At 40.6% G+C, this 13496-nt stretch overlaps 2 protein-coding genes across 4 annotated transcripts; one reads left to right on the top strand and one right to left on the bottom strand.

The window, feature by feature from the left end:
- Window positions 1–1511, top strand: LOC131471157 (transmembrane protein 42-like). Its single transcript, XM_058647519.1, has 3 exons — window positions 1–334; window positions 840–986; window positions 1080–1511. Exons 1-3 carry the CDS (start codon window positions 173–175, stop codon window positions 1221–1223), a joined length of 453 nt encoding a protein of 150 aa, XP_058503502.1. The 5' UTR covers window positions 1–172; the 3' UTR covers window positions 1224–1511.
- A 1105-nt stretch (window positions 1512–2616) lies between these two features.
- On the bottom strand, window positions 2617–13474 carry LOC131471155 (palmitoyltransferase ZDHHC3-like). Of its 3 annotated transcripts, none has more exons than XM_058647515.1 (7): window positions 13412–13474; window positions 11470–11893; window positions 10904–11028; window positions 10589–10685; window positions 10368–10449; window positions 8863–8993; window positions 2617–3344 (listed from the first exon to the last, which is right to left on the bottom strand). In XM_058647515.1, the coding sequence occupies exons 2-7, from the start codon at window positions 11809–11811 to the stop codon at window positions 3138–3140; spliced, it is 984 nt and encodes a 327-aa protein (XP_058503498.1). In that variant the 5' UTR covers window positions 11812–11893; window positions 13412–13474; the 3' UTR covers window positions 2617–3137. The 3 variants fall into 3 exon arrangements, with proteins under 3 accessions (XP_058503498.1, XP_058503497.1, XP_058503499.1); XM_058647514.1 differs by having other exon boundaries at window positions 13295–13452; XM_058647516.1 differs by lacking the exon at window positions 2617–3344 and adding an exon at window positions 3763–7398 and having other exon boundaries at window positions 13295–13456.
- Window positions 13475–13496: the final 22 nt, after the last annotated feature.

Raw genomic sequence — 13496 nt, 5'->3', positions numbered from 1 at the left:
TGTGAGACGGAAGCAGCGGTGTTTACGGAAGAGAACTTGATTTAATCATGATTTTTGTCTTCAAATAACCCGAAAGCCTGGGGTTGTAGCTGCGTGGCTAACTTTAAAATGTTAACATTTAAAAGATACACCTCCTTACATTTACATGTGACATAACGTTGTTTTTTTAAGTATGTTCTCCGGGTCTTTTTACGCGTTATTAGCTGGCTTTCTAAGCGCCGTCGCCTCGTTGTCTGCCAAACTGTCTCTCGGTGCAGATTATCTGAGAGAAATGTGCGAGTCAACGGTGGACAGCTGGACTGAAACCAACAGAGGAAGGACCGACTGTGAGTGGGTAAGATATACTTACAATTTTTCTTCCAACTCATCCTGCATTAAAGTAAACTTTGCACATAGGACAAATTCAGTGGCGTACACAAGGGCGGGGGGACAGGGGCAATTGCCCCCCTCAGGTGTCCTAATGTACAAAGTGCACTAAAGTGTCTCCTTGTGTCACAAGACACATGCTAAAGTTCCCTCTTGAGTGGTAAAAACATGAGGAAGTGTCCTGGCTGTCATTCAATTGTGGTCTCTAAAGCAAAATATAAATTAAAAAAAACAAATTCTAATGTTTTTTTTTTTGTTTTTTTTTAAAGATTGATTGGAACTAGAACATAAACTAACTGTAAGCATGATAAAGTCCAGCAGGAGGCAGTAATTGAATCAATTCTGGAGACGAATAAGGGGCTCTAAAAATACTGACGCAAACAGTGTATGTTGTCCATTTATAAACAAAAGAAAATACTCAAAAGTAGATGTCAGTCAAAGTAAACACTTTCCCCCTCTGACTTGTTTTCCAGCTCCACATCCCCCTGCGGCTGCTGTGTGGAGCGCTGCTGTTCACCTGTAATGCTGTCATGTGGACCTTCTTCTCTAAGGCTCTCCATCACTGCTCCTCCTCAGCCAGAGCTACAGTCACGACCACCGCTGCTAACTTCATCTCCTCGGTAAGCTGGCTTCCGATCCCCCAGTTATGTCCATGTACTCTGAGTCGTGCTGTGCCTCCATTTTACCCAACCCTCTTTGGTTTGTGTGTCCAGGCTGCACTGGGGAGGGTGATTTTTGGAGAGACCCATGCGACTTTATGGTGGCTGGGCATCAGTCTCACTCTGTGTGGACTGCTGACACTTCATGGATCCACAACTCAGACCCACCCACAGGTGGAGGACAAAAAGGACAAGTGACTTAAGGAATTAGTCTTGGCGTATGAATGACTTTGATAAGACCAAAAATGTATAAACCACATAAAGTGAGGACAGTAAGGGCTTTTTCAAAGTTAAGACTTGGTTTGGGGGCTTCAGTGAGGTGCAGGTTCACAAGTTAATGTCCCATCATGTTCTTTTCACTTGCTAAGATTTCCTACAATGTAATTAAATAAAAGTCTGTTTATACTTCTTCTTCCTTGTATGCAGTAATGCAACATTCCAGATGCCAACTGCAGTAAAACACCAAATAAAGGAGAGGTTTGCCTAGTTCTTGTGTAGAGCCAAAACCTATCATCTGCTAGAAACGTATTTGATTATTCTTTGACAAGAAGTGTTAAACTACATACATTTACTGACATTAGCCCTGCATAGTTGAACATTGGTTGGCACTGTTGCCTCACAGCAAGAAAGTGCCAGGTTCAAACCCTGGTCTGTCCTTTTGAGTTTGCAGATTCATGTGGGTTTTCTCCAGTTGCTTCAATTTCGACTTACTCTCTGCTGCTCTGTGTGAAAATGTTGAAACTTTAACCTGTTCATTTTCAATTAACCAAAAGATTTGTCTCTGAAAATGGTCAAAAATGTCAGAGTTTCACCCTTAAATTTAAATGTATTGTTCTGTCCACAAACTCAACTCTAAATCAGTTAATTGCAGAGCAAAATCACTAAAAATAAAAAGCTGAATCAACAGCCAGTCTTTGGTAAATGTAGTTATTTAATTAAAAAAAACTTTATTTTAGAATTTAAAAATGAAACCCACAGTCACACAACACAGGTTATTGGAATAATGTAAACATGATAAAACAGGATGTCCATTATACATTAACAGTAACAACATTAAAACACTTTTAAAAAAAAGCCCTTAGACCATTGTTTTCACTCAAGTACATGGAAATGTCTTCATAGTGAAGAGGACATTTGTTGACCAAACGAGTGACAGGGAAGAAAATGGCAACTTCTGACACAGATCCCAAAGTTAAAGTGAGTGAGAGGCAAAGTAATGTCATGGGAAGTCAGATAAGGCACAAGGTGAATTTAAATCCACAGAGTGGTGTTGCTGTGTCAGTGGTGTTCTCCTGAGATAGCTTCAATATTACAGAAAACAGAAACACTGCAGGTTTAGCAGCATCAGTTTACAGAATAAAACTCATCTTATAATGTGGACCAGACGAAGGAAAACATCAATTATTATGAGATACATTGTTATTCTCCTCTGTACAATTACAATACAATGTAAAAAAATAATTGGACATTTAAAACAGTGTGTAACTATGTGCTCCCTCATGCTGGTTTCATGGAACAGTGTCCGAGTTAAATACTCTTAAATTAGAACATTGACAGAACTGGAAGAGCAGTTAATATTGTTTAAATGTACAGGTGTCTTTGGTGGAAAGAGTTTATTAAATGCAATTAAATGTGTGTCAGTGAGTGGAACATTTAAGAGATGGAGAGATCCAATCACCTGTGCGTGTCCTTTCTCATCTGAGAGGAGCTCAGAACATGTAGCAGTGATCCTAAATGGATTTTAATGTTCGGAGCCCTAAAACCTGTTGTTTTTTTGGAAGACGGGTATCAGAAATATCTAAAAAAAAAAAAAGTCTCAAAACACTAACCTAACCCTTAATCCTAATAGATTAATGCACATGCTCTAGGTCATCTTCTCCATTTTAGGTATATTTCCGTGGCAGCAAGACAGCATGCAGGTAAAGTGTGAATAAAAGGCCCAAGTCTGCTGACTAGAAATCAGGCTTACTTCTTGTTTGGCAACCAACATTAGAAATTCTAGGTCCAGGTAGTTTCTTGCATCGCAGAAATCCTTGGAAACAGAGATCTTGATAATATTCCTGAAGAGAATTTCCACCGTGAGACGAAATGTCCCCCTGACTGCAGGCGGTGCTAGTTGAGTGGTATCTCGATGACGTCCTCCTCAATGATCTCCCCCTGCGGAACAGTGACATGCTCTGCAGTGTTCTTCTTGCAGCTCAGCCCTGCAAAGGGGCTGCACCAGGACAGAGAGAACGGGCCTCCAAATGCCACCTGCATGGCCTCCCAACACGGCACCTTCACCCACTTCCCTGTCTCACCCTTCAGACGCTCTATGCCCTGGAAAAAAGACACATGGAGGCTGTGAGGTGAAAGGAGCCGAGCCAGAAATAAACGACAATGGGTGTGTATCGGCACAACATGCATAAGTCAATCACACATATGGCACAGTTGATGGCAAAAAAATCACATAATTACTATGCTTTTTTGGGCTCTTTTCTCAGAAACAAGTGAAACTATCCAGACTAAAAACAGCCTTGAAACCTTCATTATGTTCAAAACACCTGAGGCTCGGTAGGTTCTACGAAGTGTGAGAAATATTCAGCTGGAAAATAAAAGGGACAAAATATCAATACAGCAGTACACTGTATCTGTGTCCTGACCCTGGTGGTTATCAATACGCTGGTCTCAAATATCAATATTTTAAGCTCTGAACAGAGTAACCCGTCAGACTATCTGAGAAATAATGGTTGGGAGAATTTTTTTGGATTCAATAGCAGCAGTAAATTGTGTCTGGAAGCCAAAAATAAATTAGTTAACACTTCAAAATGAAATCCTGTAAAAAGAAAATATATATGATGACAGCCAATTTTAGTAATCTGTTAATCTGGCCATATTCCAAAAAAAATCTGAGCAAAAGCTTCACTTGTTTTCTAAGAAACATACCCAAGATTTACTCAAAGCACAAAAGTACTCATGCATGCACTTTAAAAATATAAATGATTAAACCCAATGGATGACAAACATTTGAAAAGAAATAACAGTGCAGGTATCACAGGGCTCACTCACTCATTCATTCATTCATGTTTTGGTTGAATTTAAAACAGCGACGACAACAGAAAAAGTGGGGTAATTTGCATTTTGGCGTTCGGAGTCGAATCTGCATGCGTGTGATGTGATGTGACTATTGTGACCTCTGCTCCAAGCTTACCTCTGTGTCACAGTTATTAAGAGCGGTCTGCTTCAGAAAAGGCTTTCACAGAGTGAGTTATCAACCAAAGCGAATGCATGAGTGTGGAGAGAACATTTCACATGGACATGGCAAAGTGGGATTGAACAGAAGACAAAGATGAGGAAAATGTGAGAGAGGTAAAACAGGGAAAATGACTGATGCACAGGAAGTAGAGACTTTTGTTCTTTTGGTAAACATTATTCAAACTTTGAGAAGTAAAGAAAAACCGAGTAAAGACAAAGGAAAGCACTTTGTGTTGCAACTGAGAAATATTTATTCTCTGCGCATGTGCTGAAAATATCTTCAGAATATTTGGAAATGATTCAAATGTTTTTTTTTAAAAAAAAACAACTCTCCAACATGGAACCAGCAGTTCACATAAATACATACATGACTTTAATCGCCTTCGCCTGTGCCATGCATTCAGATACCAGAGACATAAAATATCAAGTAAACACAGAAGAGGAGAGTTAAATTGTACACTGTAGAACAGACAGCATTTCACACAGGAAAAGTTCTGAAGTGATAAACACACACACAGAGCCAATCAACCTTTTAAGAAGCTGTGTAAACATAAATAAAAAAAACAACTGGGAAATACAGTCAAGCTAAAACCCCCACTGCTGCAAAATAAAAAATATGAGATGGTTCTTTTCTTTAATACTTCCATTTAAAGGATTTTTTCAAGAAGAGGGGATTAAAACACACTTATATAAACAGCATTCAGCCCAATGCCTGTTTGGAGGGAGGAGATTGAGACTCGTTATTATGCTGTGACCAGGGAGAGCTGAGAAAAACGTCATAGAGCAACGTAAATGAAGATTGATAACCTTCTAAATGGACACTAGATTGGGAATATTTTCAGCCGTTAACCGTCAGACACCCCATTCCCGTGGCACCATATTTTCTCAGTGTAGCAGAAGTCCCCGTTCACAGCAAAACAAAGTGTTAACCGTGTTCCTTTCCTTAAAAAAACCCAGAACTATCCCTTTAACACCACTAGGATTTGATAAGTTTTCTAATTGAAAGCCAAGACGGTGTGTTTATCATTCACACACACCCACACACGCTAACAACATCAAAACACCACATGGCTCCGGGGCTGTTTCACTGCCAGCAAATCTCTCCCTCACATACACACAAACTTGTCTTTATATCTTAGTGAGGACACCTCATAGACATAATGTATTCCCTAGCCCCTTACCCTAACCTTAACCATCACAACGAAGAGCCTAACCTTCACCTTAAACCCATGTCTTAACCCTGAAAAAGCCTTTTGAAGTTGTGGGGGGGTCCAGACAAAAAAATTCAAAAAGGTCAAATGTCCTCACAAAGACAGGTTTGCATTCCCTCGCTCTTTACCCTAACCAAATGCCAAACCCTAACCTAAAACTAAGTCTTAACCCTGAAAAAGCATTTTAAAGTTGTGGGGAGTCCAGACAAAATCAAAATGTCCCCACAAGGTCAAAATGTCCTCACAAAGATATAAATACAAGTGTACACACACATGCCTGCACACAGGCAAAGACTTTCTCCAAAATGGGGGGTTCCACATTTGAACTCACTAATTTTTTTTAATTTCAAAGGATGAGTCAGTAAAACTTTTTAACCGTCTGAGTCCCAGCAGCCGCTAATCAAATTATTTGGGTATAATTTAAAAGGGCAAAGATGAAAGGATTGAACCGTAGACAGTGAAGCTTAATCATAAAATGTGGTACAAAGGGATATTCCCTACTCATCCATTGAAATGAGGTAGCAGTTGAAATGTATACATAAATACACTTTTTTATATAATTTACCTTAAGCAACCCTTCGAGTGGAAAACAAAAGAAAACACAGGGAAAAAGGTGGCGCTTCTGCTACAACAGAAAGTAGTTCAGAAAAAGACCGACTCATCACAGTGTTTGCAAACAGGACACACAAACTCAAGTTCTTTCTTCAACTCTGTAACTTGAGTTACTGAAGGCAACACAAAACATTGAATGTAAAGCACAATTTGTTTGGCAACACTGAAAGGTGAAAAGCTGCCCATGGCTAATGTGTGTTGGGTAGGGCTGTCGCTTTTTTATCCAAAATTCAGATATCTACTTCAATTTAGGAGGGAGAGTTTGAACCTGAAAAGTTTAAATCACATTTAAGTTGAAAATATACAGACTGGAAGCTTATCAGACCGCCTGAAGTAATTACCCCGTGGTGCAACAGAGGGCGATGTGAGTACAGATTGGCCTGAGATCCACGTATGTGAGAGTATTTTGGGTTGTACACTAGGGATGAGCCGATACCATACTCTGTATCGGTCTGATACTGGTCAAAATAGCTGGACTGGATAAAAAATGTAAAATGTGGTACAATCAGATGCAAATAAAAATCAGCAGCAGCATTTTAGCTGAGTAATTTTTGGGCTGTTATGGGAAAATAATACGTTACATATTGGAGTTCTGTGTTTTAAATAGCTTGAAATGGCACAACTGTGTTGCTTTATAGTTTAAAAGGTGTGAAATGACTGATATCGGCAGATAGATACTCTCAGATAGATACTAGATACTTTCAGATCCGTAGTGTTTTTCAAACGTGATAATGATGTTCACTTTGTCCACAAACTATTATGATTATGAAAGAAATAATGAAATATTCACATTTAAGAAGGTAAAAAAAACAAAAAAACAAAACCTCAAACCAATTCTCAAAATAGTTGACAAGTAATTGTTTCAGCCCTAGACCTGCTTACCTAGCTCAGTTGTTAGCTCCACCTGAGTACGTCTCCACAGGCAATGCAACAAGACTTAAACCTAACATGACTTATTCCAACAGTCATTGCATGTACGGCAAATATCTGAATATCCTTTAAGGAACCGTATGTAGTGTAAAATTCCTTCAAAGTAGATTTTGGGGAAAAGTGACAGCCCTATCATGTAAATTATGTTTAACAGTGAAAGGATGGACAGAAAGCCACAGGTCTGCTCAGTGAGGGCTGGGGCGAACCTCGTTCCCCGTGCTGAGCTCTCACACCACATACTGGTATGTCTCAGCCTTCCCATGTTCAGGGGTGGAGAAGGGACTAAACCACAACAAGGAGAAAGGGTGTCCGAACACCGCCCTCATGTTCATCCACTTAGTTTTTTTAGCCCATCTTCTCTCTTCCTTTTTCAACTGCTCTATACCCTGAAAACAAGAGATAACCAAACTTCAGTTGGTGTGCGTTTTGTGACCCAATCAGCAAATGAAAAACCAAATTGAAGGCGAGCAACTGAAGTAATAAAAGTCCGACCATTTCTGAAATAATCTGGGTTTTTCTCTACTAGAATGATGTTGTGTTTGGTGTGTTTTACAGTCTCCATGTGTAAAAACTCTCTCTCCTTGATTAAATAAAGATGGAGCTGAGCAGATACCTCACTCTCTCTTTTAATGCAACCAGGAAAAACTAGTCCAATTAATATTGATTAATTCAATAAGCTGATCATGGTCTTTCTGCAAATGACTTCATAGCTATCTGATATTGTTCAAAAACACACAGGACTCAGGCTAACACTCATCATCTGCCACAACTTGTGATCCATGTTGAAAGGAAGTAATAAAGGGGCAGTTCTTAAAAAGACAATTTATTGTTTGCTAGGGTTTAGGCCACTTGATTTGTACTGTGGTGGGAGGGGGCTGGGTGCTTCACATACAATTTGGGAATAAAAAAGATGGAATATGTAAAAATTTGGGGGAAAAGACTGTTGAGAAGTGATCAACAAGGAGGAGGCTGCAGCTCTACTGAGGGATGACAAGAAATAATTCTGCTGGTTTGCTAGTTTCCCTTGCTAGTGTGATTTTAGGCGAGTCTCTGCAGGGTATGTTTTTAAATATTTCACACTTAAGGCCCATTTGGATGAGATTACTTTTACATGGGGCGGTGGAGTACTGTTATTTGTTGTACTATTAATGGCAAATTTGCATGGGAAAAGAAATCGCAGTAAAAAATACCACAATTCATAGGGGACACAGAGCCGCCACAACGGCCAACGTGGGCTCCAGTGTCCGGCTTCATTGGCAGACACTCACAAAAAGAACCACCGTCACCTTCTTTCATCACGTTCATACTACTCTGCTTCTTGATATCACACAAGTGCAGACAAACATCAACATAGTGCCTCAACGCTTGAAAATCTGTGGAAAAGTGCTTGGAAAAAGTATTAGTATATATAAGTATTATTTCAGGATTAGTATTACCCATGGTCATTTTTCCGGACCTTTTTACCACAGGTAAAAGTCGCTGTAATCTTTACTGGCATCTTCCAGTGATGATTACTGACATGGCACAATCACTGAGAAGCTCTGGTAATAATTACTGTACCCCACCTCTCCATGTAAAAATAATCCTGTCCTAATAGAGCTTTAGTGATTGCCGATAATGTGCTGATAATGAGCCGATTAGACTCATTAAGTTTGCAAAACTTTGTGGCTCATCAAGCTGAAAATTGTGAAGTGCGAGCTCGGCTTTAGCTGATACAGTTTGATTTATGTTTGAAGTGGTGTTTCAACAGCAAAAAGTTGAAGCAGCAGGTAGAAAATCTGAAAGTGGGAGGAAGAGGAAAAATAAAGGGTTAGGAGGGGGACTGCCCATCACTTAGTTGGGTCACTTACTGTTTCGTCGGTACAGATGGAGTGGACTTGGGTGCCAAACATCACAGAGGTGAAGATGAGGAAGAGGAGGCCCTCAAAGCACAGGAGTATGAGGAGGATGACTGTGGCTGGGGGAGAGAAGGTGCTGCATTCTGCGGGGACATGGAGGAAGAGAAGCGCAAGGGTAAAAAAAAAAAAAAAGAATAACAAGAGGAAATACTATGCCACAGTCACTTCAATAAGGATGCAAAGCTTCAAAGCTATTTGGTCTACAGGTAACTTCATGTGTCACAAGCTCAGGCGGCTTTAGTATCAGAATATGGGCAGAGTTAATGAATGTAAACGGTAAAATCCATAGCCTTTGATTCGTAGTGTTTTAATTAAAAGCAGTGATTTAAACAGGAAATATCAGTGGAAATACACTGAGAGTCCAGGGAAGCTTCTGCCTGACTAGAAGACTGTTTCCATTTTTCAACCACAAATTTGCAGTAGGTGTGGGTGTGTGAGTAAATGGTTCTTCGTCTATTGGCCCTGCAATGGACTGGCGACCTGACCAGGGTGTACCCTGCCTTTCTTTTGTCATCTGGGATTGGCAACAGCAGTCCCGCAGCACTCATGTAGAGGATAAAGTAGTATACAGTGGATGATCTTTTCATACAACTTGTCAAATATTTGTTCAATAGTCTGTTCTGAGGCACCACCAAATACAAACATGTCTCTCAGCTTTCAGAGAACTAAATCTGACTGAAGCTTCCAAAGAAAAGTCAAAAAAGAGATCTCCCGGGGGATGAATGTTTGCTGCATATCATACTATTGTTTACTGTAAACCTCTTTGAAAAGAGTCTTTCATATTGAGACTAAAATGCCAAAAAAATGTATTCAAAAACATTGGCGCTTTAATGTTTATGCAACATTACCTTTGGCACAATTGCAACCAGGATAATGGACAAAACAGGTTGAGGGAGAATAAAATCATGTAACAGTTGCCACATCAATGCAGACGTGGTAACAGGAAGATAACATGCTGAGTTGTCGAACGGGTTTCTACCAAGGTCCGCTGATGTGTCACTCATACTGTAGTGTCTGTAAATAATGTATTTTTCCTCTTCTGGAGAGAGGAAATGGCAATACTACAATAATATAAACGTTCTATTCTTAAGTTTGTAAAATGTTAAAGTGTTTTTGGTCTTTTGGTGCAGTTGAAACTACTATCTTTTCCCTATTTCTTTGTCTCTTGTAGATTTGTAGGACCTTGCAAGCCTTGACAGAGGTATGTAACATTCTATTTTCCTTTTTTTTTTTAACAAATTCACTAAAAATCAAACATTCATTATATCTTCCTTTTGAGATGAAGGAAATGGGAGATGTTCAGTTCATATTCACTTACTGTCCTAACTGTAATTGATAGAGCTTGGTTTTAAATAAAGCATTATAGAATATACATCATTTATGGTACTTGTGTTAAAATGCATTGCAAAAGAATATTTTGAGAATACATCAGTTAAGGACTTAAAGTTCTAACTCACTTGTCCAATCGTCTTCAAAGCAGTTGAGGAAATGGAAGACCACCATGGTCAGAGAGTGGAGAGAAACTAGTGCAATGTACATCTGGGTTAAAAAAAGACAAAGAACACAATGAAGGACAATGCAGCACATAGACTAAAACAGACAAGGAGAGTTTGTCTTTGACAGCCATCTTTTGGACCAAACCCATTTTTAAAGAGACTTATTGTTGCAATGAACTTACTGTGAAAAGTACAAAATACTTTTGGTTGTTCTCTCCAACACAGTTATTGACCCAGGGGCAATGGTGGTCCATCTTTCTTATGCAGCGTTTGCAAACACTGTGAGACAGAGGAACAGTGAGTTATGTGTAAGGCAGGTTAAAAATAATAAAGTATTTTCTAAATAAGAAAATGAATACAAAAAACAAGAGGCAAGAGGAGGAGTACTTTTCTATTTCACAATTTCAATGACACTCCGCACCATCTAAAGCACCGCAGCAGTGAATGTGGGTCTGGGTTTGTGAAAACTAAACGTTTATATGCTCTATATGCCCTACCTGCAGTGATGGGCCCGGTCCGGCTTGATGCTGCAGCACTTGGGGCATTTGTAGACCACCTGCCCTGGTTTTAGCTGGAGGCTTTCGATGTATTCCTTAGTAGCATTCCCCTTTGGTACTGCACCCTGGTAGAAAACATTACCACATAGGAGATTTTTAGAACTGTCAGCTGATTAATCACCAAGCTAAAGCAGTCTAATTAAAAGCTGAAAAAGCCGTTTGACTTTTATCAGTATGATGTTAAAATCAATTCCACGGATAGTGATAGAAAAATTACACCATCCACATTTATACTGGTCCTTGCTTCCACTTTGTTATTGTCTTGAATTAACTCCCCCAACACACACACACAGCCATCAAACGCCAACTTCTGCTATATACACCCATTCAGGCAAAGCAATGACATTACTAAAGCTATAGTATTACTATGTAATGCACATCTGTTTTTTTTGTTCGATAGCTTGCAGCTGCATCTGCAGTCCTGCGTTCACAGGTATGAAATCATTCCACTACATCTAGTCATCCTGTCTGCTTTGTGAACAATTAACTTACAAATTCCTACTTACAGGGTCAGTGCACATGGCCCTGAGGTGTGAGGCGAGGGCAAGGAAGGCCAGAGTGTTGAAGAGGGTCCCATTCACAATGCTGTATGTCAGACTTTTGGAGGGCAGCAGCATTACAAACAGCACCACAAACTCGGCATACAACACAAGCAGCCAAGTGATGATGGCGCACACAATGCCACAGGCGTCCCTGATGAACCACATGGCAGAGGCGGAGGAAGAAGTGATAACATCTTTGGGGATAGGGATGCGCTGCTCAGCCTGTAGGAAGCTGCTTCCTGCCCCATTCCCGGTCTGCCCACGGCCATGTTCTACGTCCCTGCATCTGTGCACCGGGCTCTTCATCCTTCATCTAAGCAAGATGCCTGCTGCTGCTGCTGCCACCACCACTGGACACACCGTGCCTTCAGGCCTCAGTCACCGCATGCTGTGGGGATAAAAGCAGGAGGGTCGCAAGTTAAAGTTAAAGGTAAAACAGGTGAAAGCTTCTAACTAAACGTTGAGTGTATGAAGTTGGGCTGTGAATCCAGCGATTATGATACATAATCTGATACAGGGGTGATAATATGATATTTTGGGATAAACTGCGATACAATAAGCAAGCCGATATGTTGTGACCAGTATAGTTGACCCGTCAATATGGCACAGAGCAGCGCACCTCTGCCAATATAACTGGTGTAGGAGCATTATGTTTTTAAAATGACTGGTCATGGTGATGTGCATCAGCACATATGTGTTATTATAAGCTCTGAAGTTCAAAAGATGGAGAAAAATGTATCTGTCCAAACGTGGTAGATAATCAAGGCTGTGATATCGGTACTGGGTGCAGAAGAAAAACATGGTATCAAGTCATCCCTTAATAGCAAACTGTGCCAAGACAAAATAAACAGTGGGCTGTCAGAGTCAAGGTCATAAAGGTAGTATTGCCAATTACAAAGAACCAACCATCTCATTTGAGTAACTAGCACTTACACCTGTGAGGCAGTGGTCTGTGCTTATCATTATAAAAGGAAAACTGGCAGACATTAACAATGGTACACATAAAGTTCAGTGTTTATTTATGTCATCTAGGGCTAAAAATATTCACATTTAAGAAGCTGATTCACCACTCAAGTGTGTGTGTGAGCATTTGCTTGGTTTCCATGTGGCACATAAGTCATTGAATCAGTAGCAACTGGACTTTTGGATGACTTAAGGAGAAATATGACCTGGGTTTATAAAAATCTACACAGACATAATGTCTTCCCTTTTTGTCCACTAATTGGCTGGAGTGAGGCTTAACAGCCAATCACTTCGACGTCTCTCACACAAGGACGCTGAAGCCGACTCGGGGTGTTACAGCAGGGGCTTCTGTCAACACCGACTGCCAATACACACCGCCCCGACGACAATGGTCGACTGTCCGACGGTCGGGGGAGTGTGTCCCAACATGTCCATGACAACTCGCATCTCAAAACAGTGAACATGAATGAACTACCGGATTTGTATCATGTGAGGAGAGTTTACGAGCTGACAGAAAATAATGCTAGAGCACAATGTTCTGCGCTGCTCCATCCCGAAGGTTCCCGAACTTTCACAAAGTACGAACCCCGCGCATGGAAGGTAAAAAATTATCGCGGAACTTCAATTTAAATGCGTTGGAAGCGCACACAGTTCCCGGTAAAGTCGTCAGTTCCTGGTGAAAGTTCCTGCGGTTGAAACCCCGGCTTTAGACAGTTTAAAGGCCTGTAAACACCTACGGAAACCTGACACACGCGCACACTGTCCGTTTTTTAGCATATGCTAGCTGTTAAGCTCAAGGTGTGCTGTGTGTGAGGGTCGTTCTTACCTGTTTCCATCCTCTCGTCGGTGTCCTTCCATGTAGTTGTAAAGCGGGATACGCCCAGGAGCATCTGAGTGTCTTCAATTCCAATTATTTACCATTATTTTTGCTGCTGTATCTCACCTGACAGAGGAGCATCCTTCGGACACACTGCAGCTGTTCCGTATCCCTCGACGTCCTGCCCCGCCCCTTCACATACAGAACGACG

The sequence above is a fragment of the Solea solea genome, chromosome 13 (assembly GCF_958295425.1).
Source record: "Solea solea chromosome 13, fSolSol10.1, whole genome shotgun sequence".
Taxonomy (NCBI): Eukaryota; Metazoa; Chordata; class Actinopteri; order Pleuronectiformes; family Soleidae; genus Solea; species Solea solea.
This window is presented reverse-complemented; position numbering and strand designations above follow the sequence as displayed.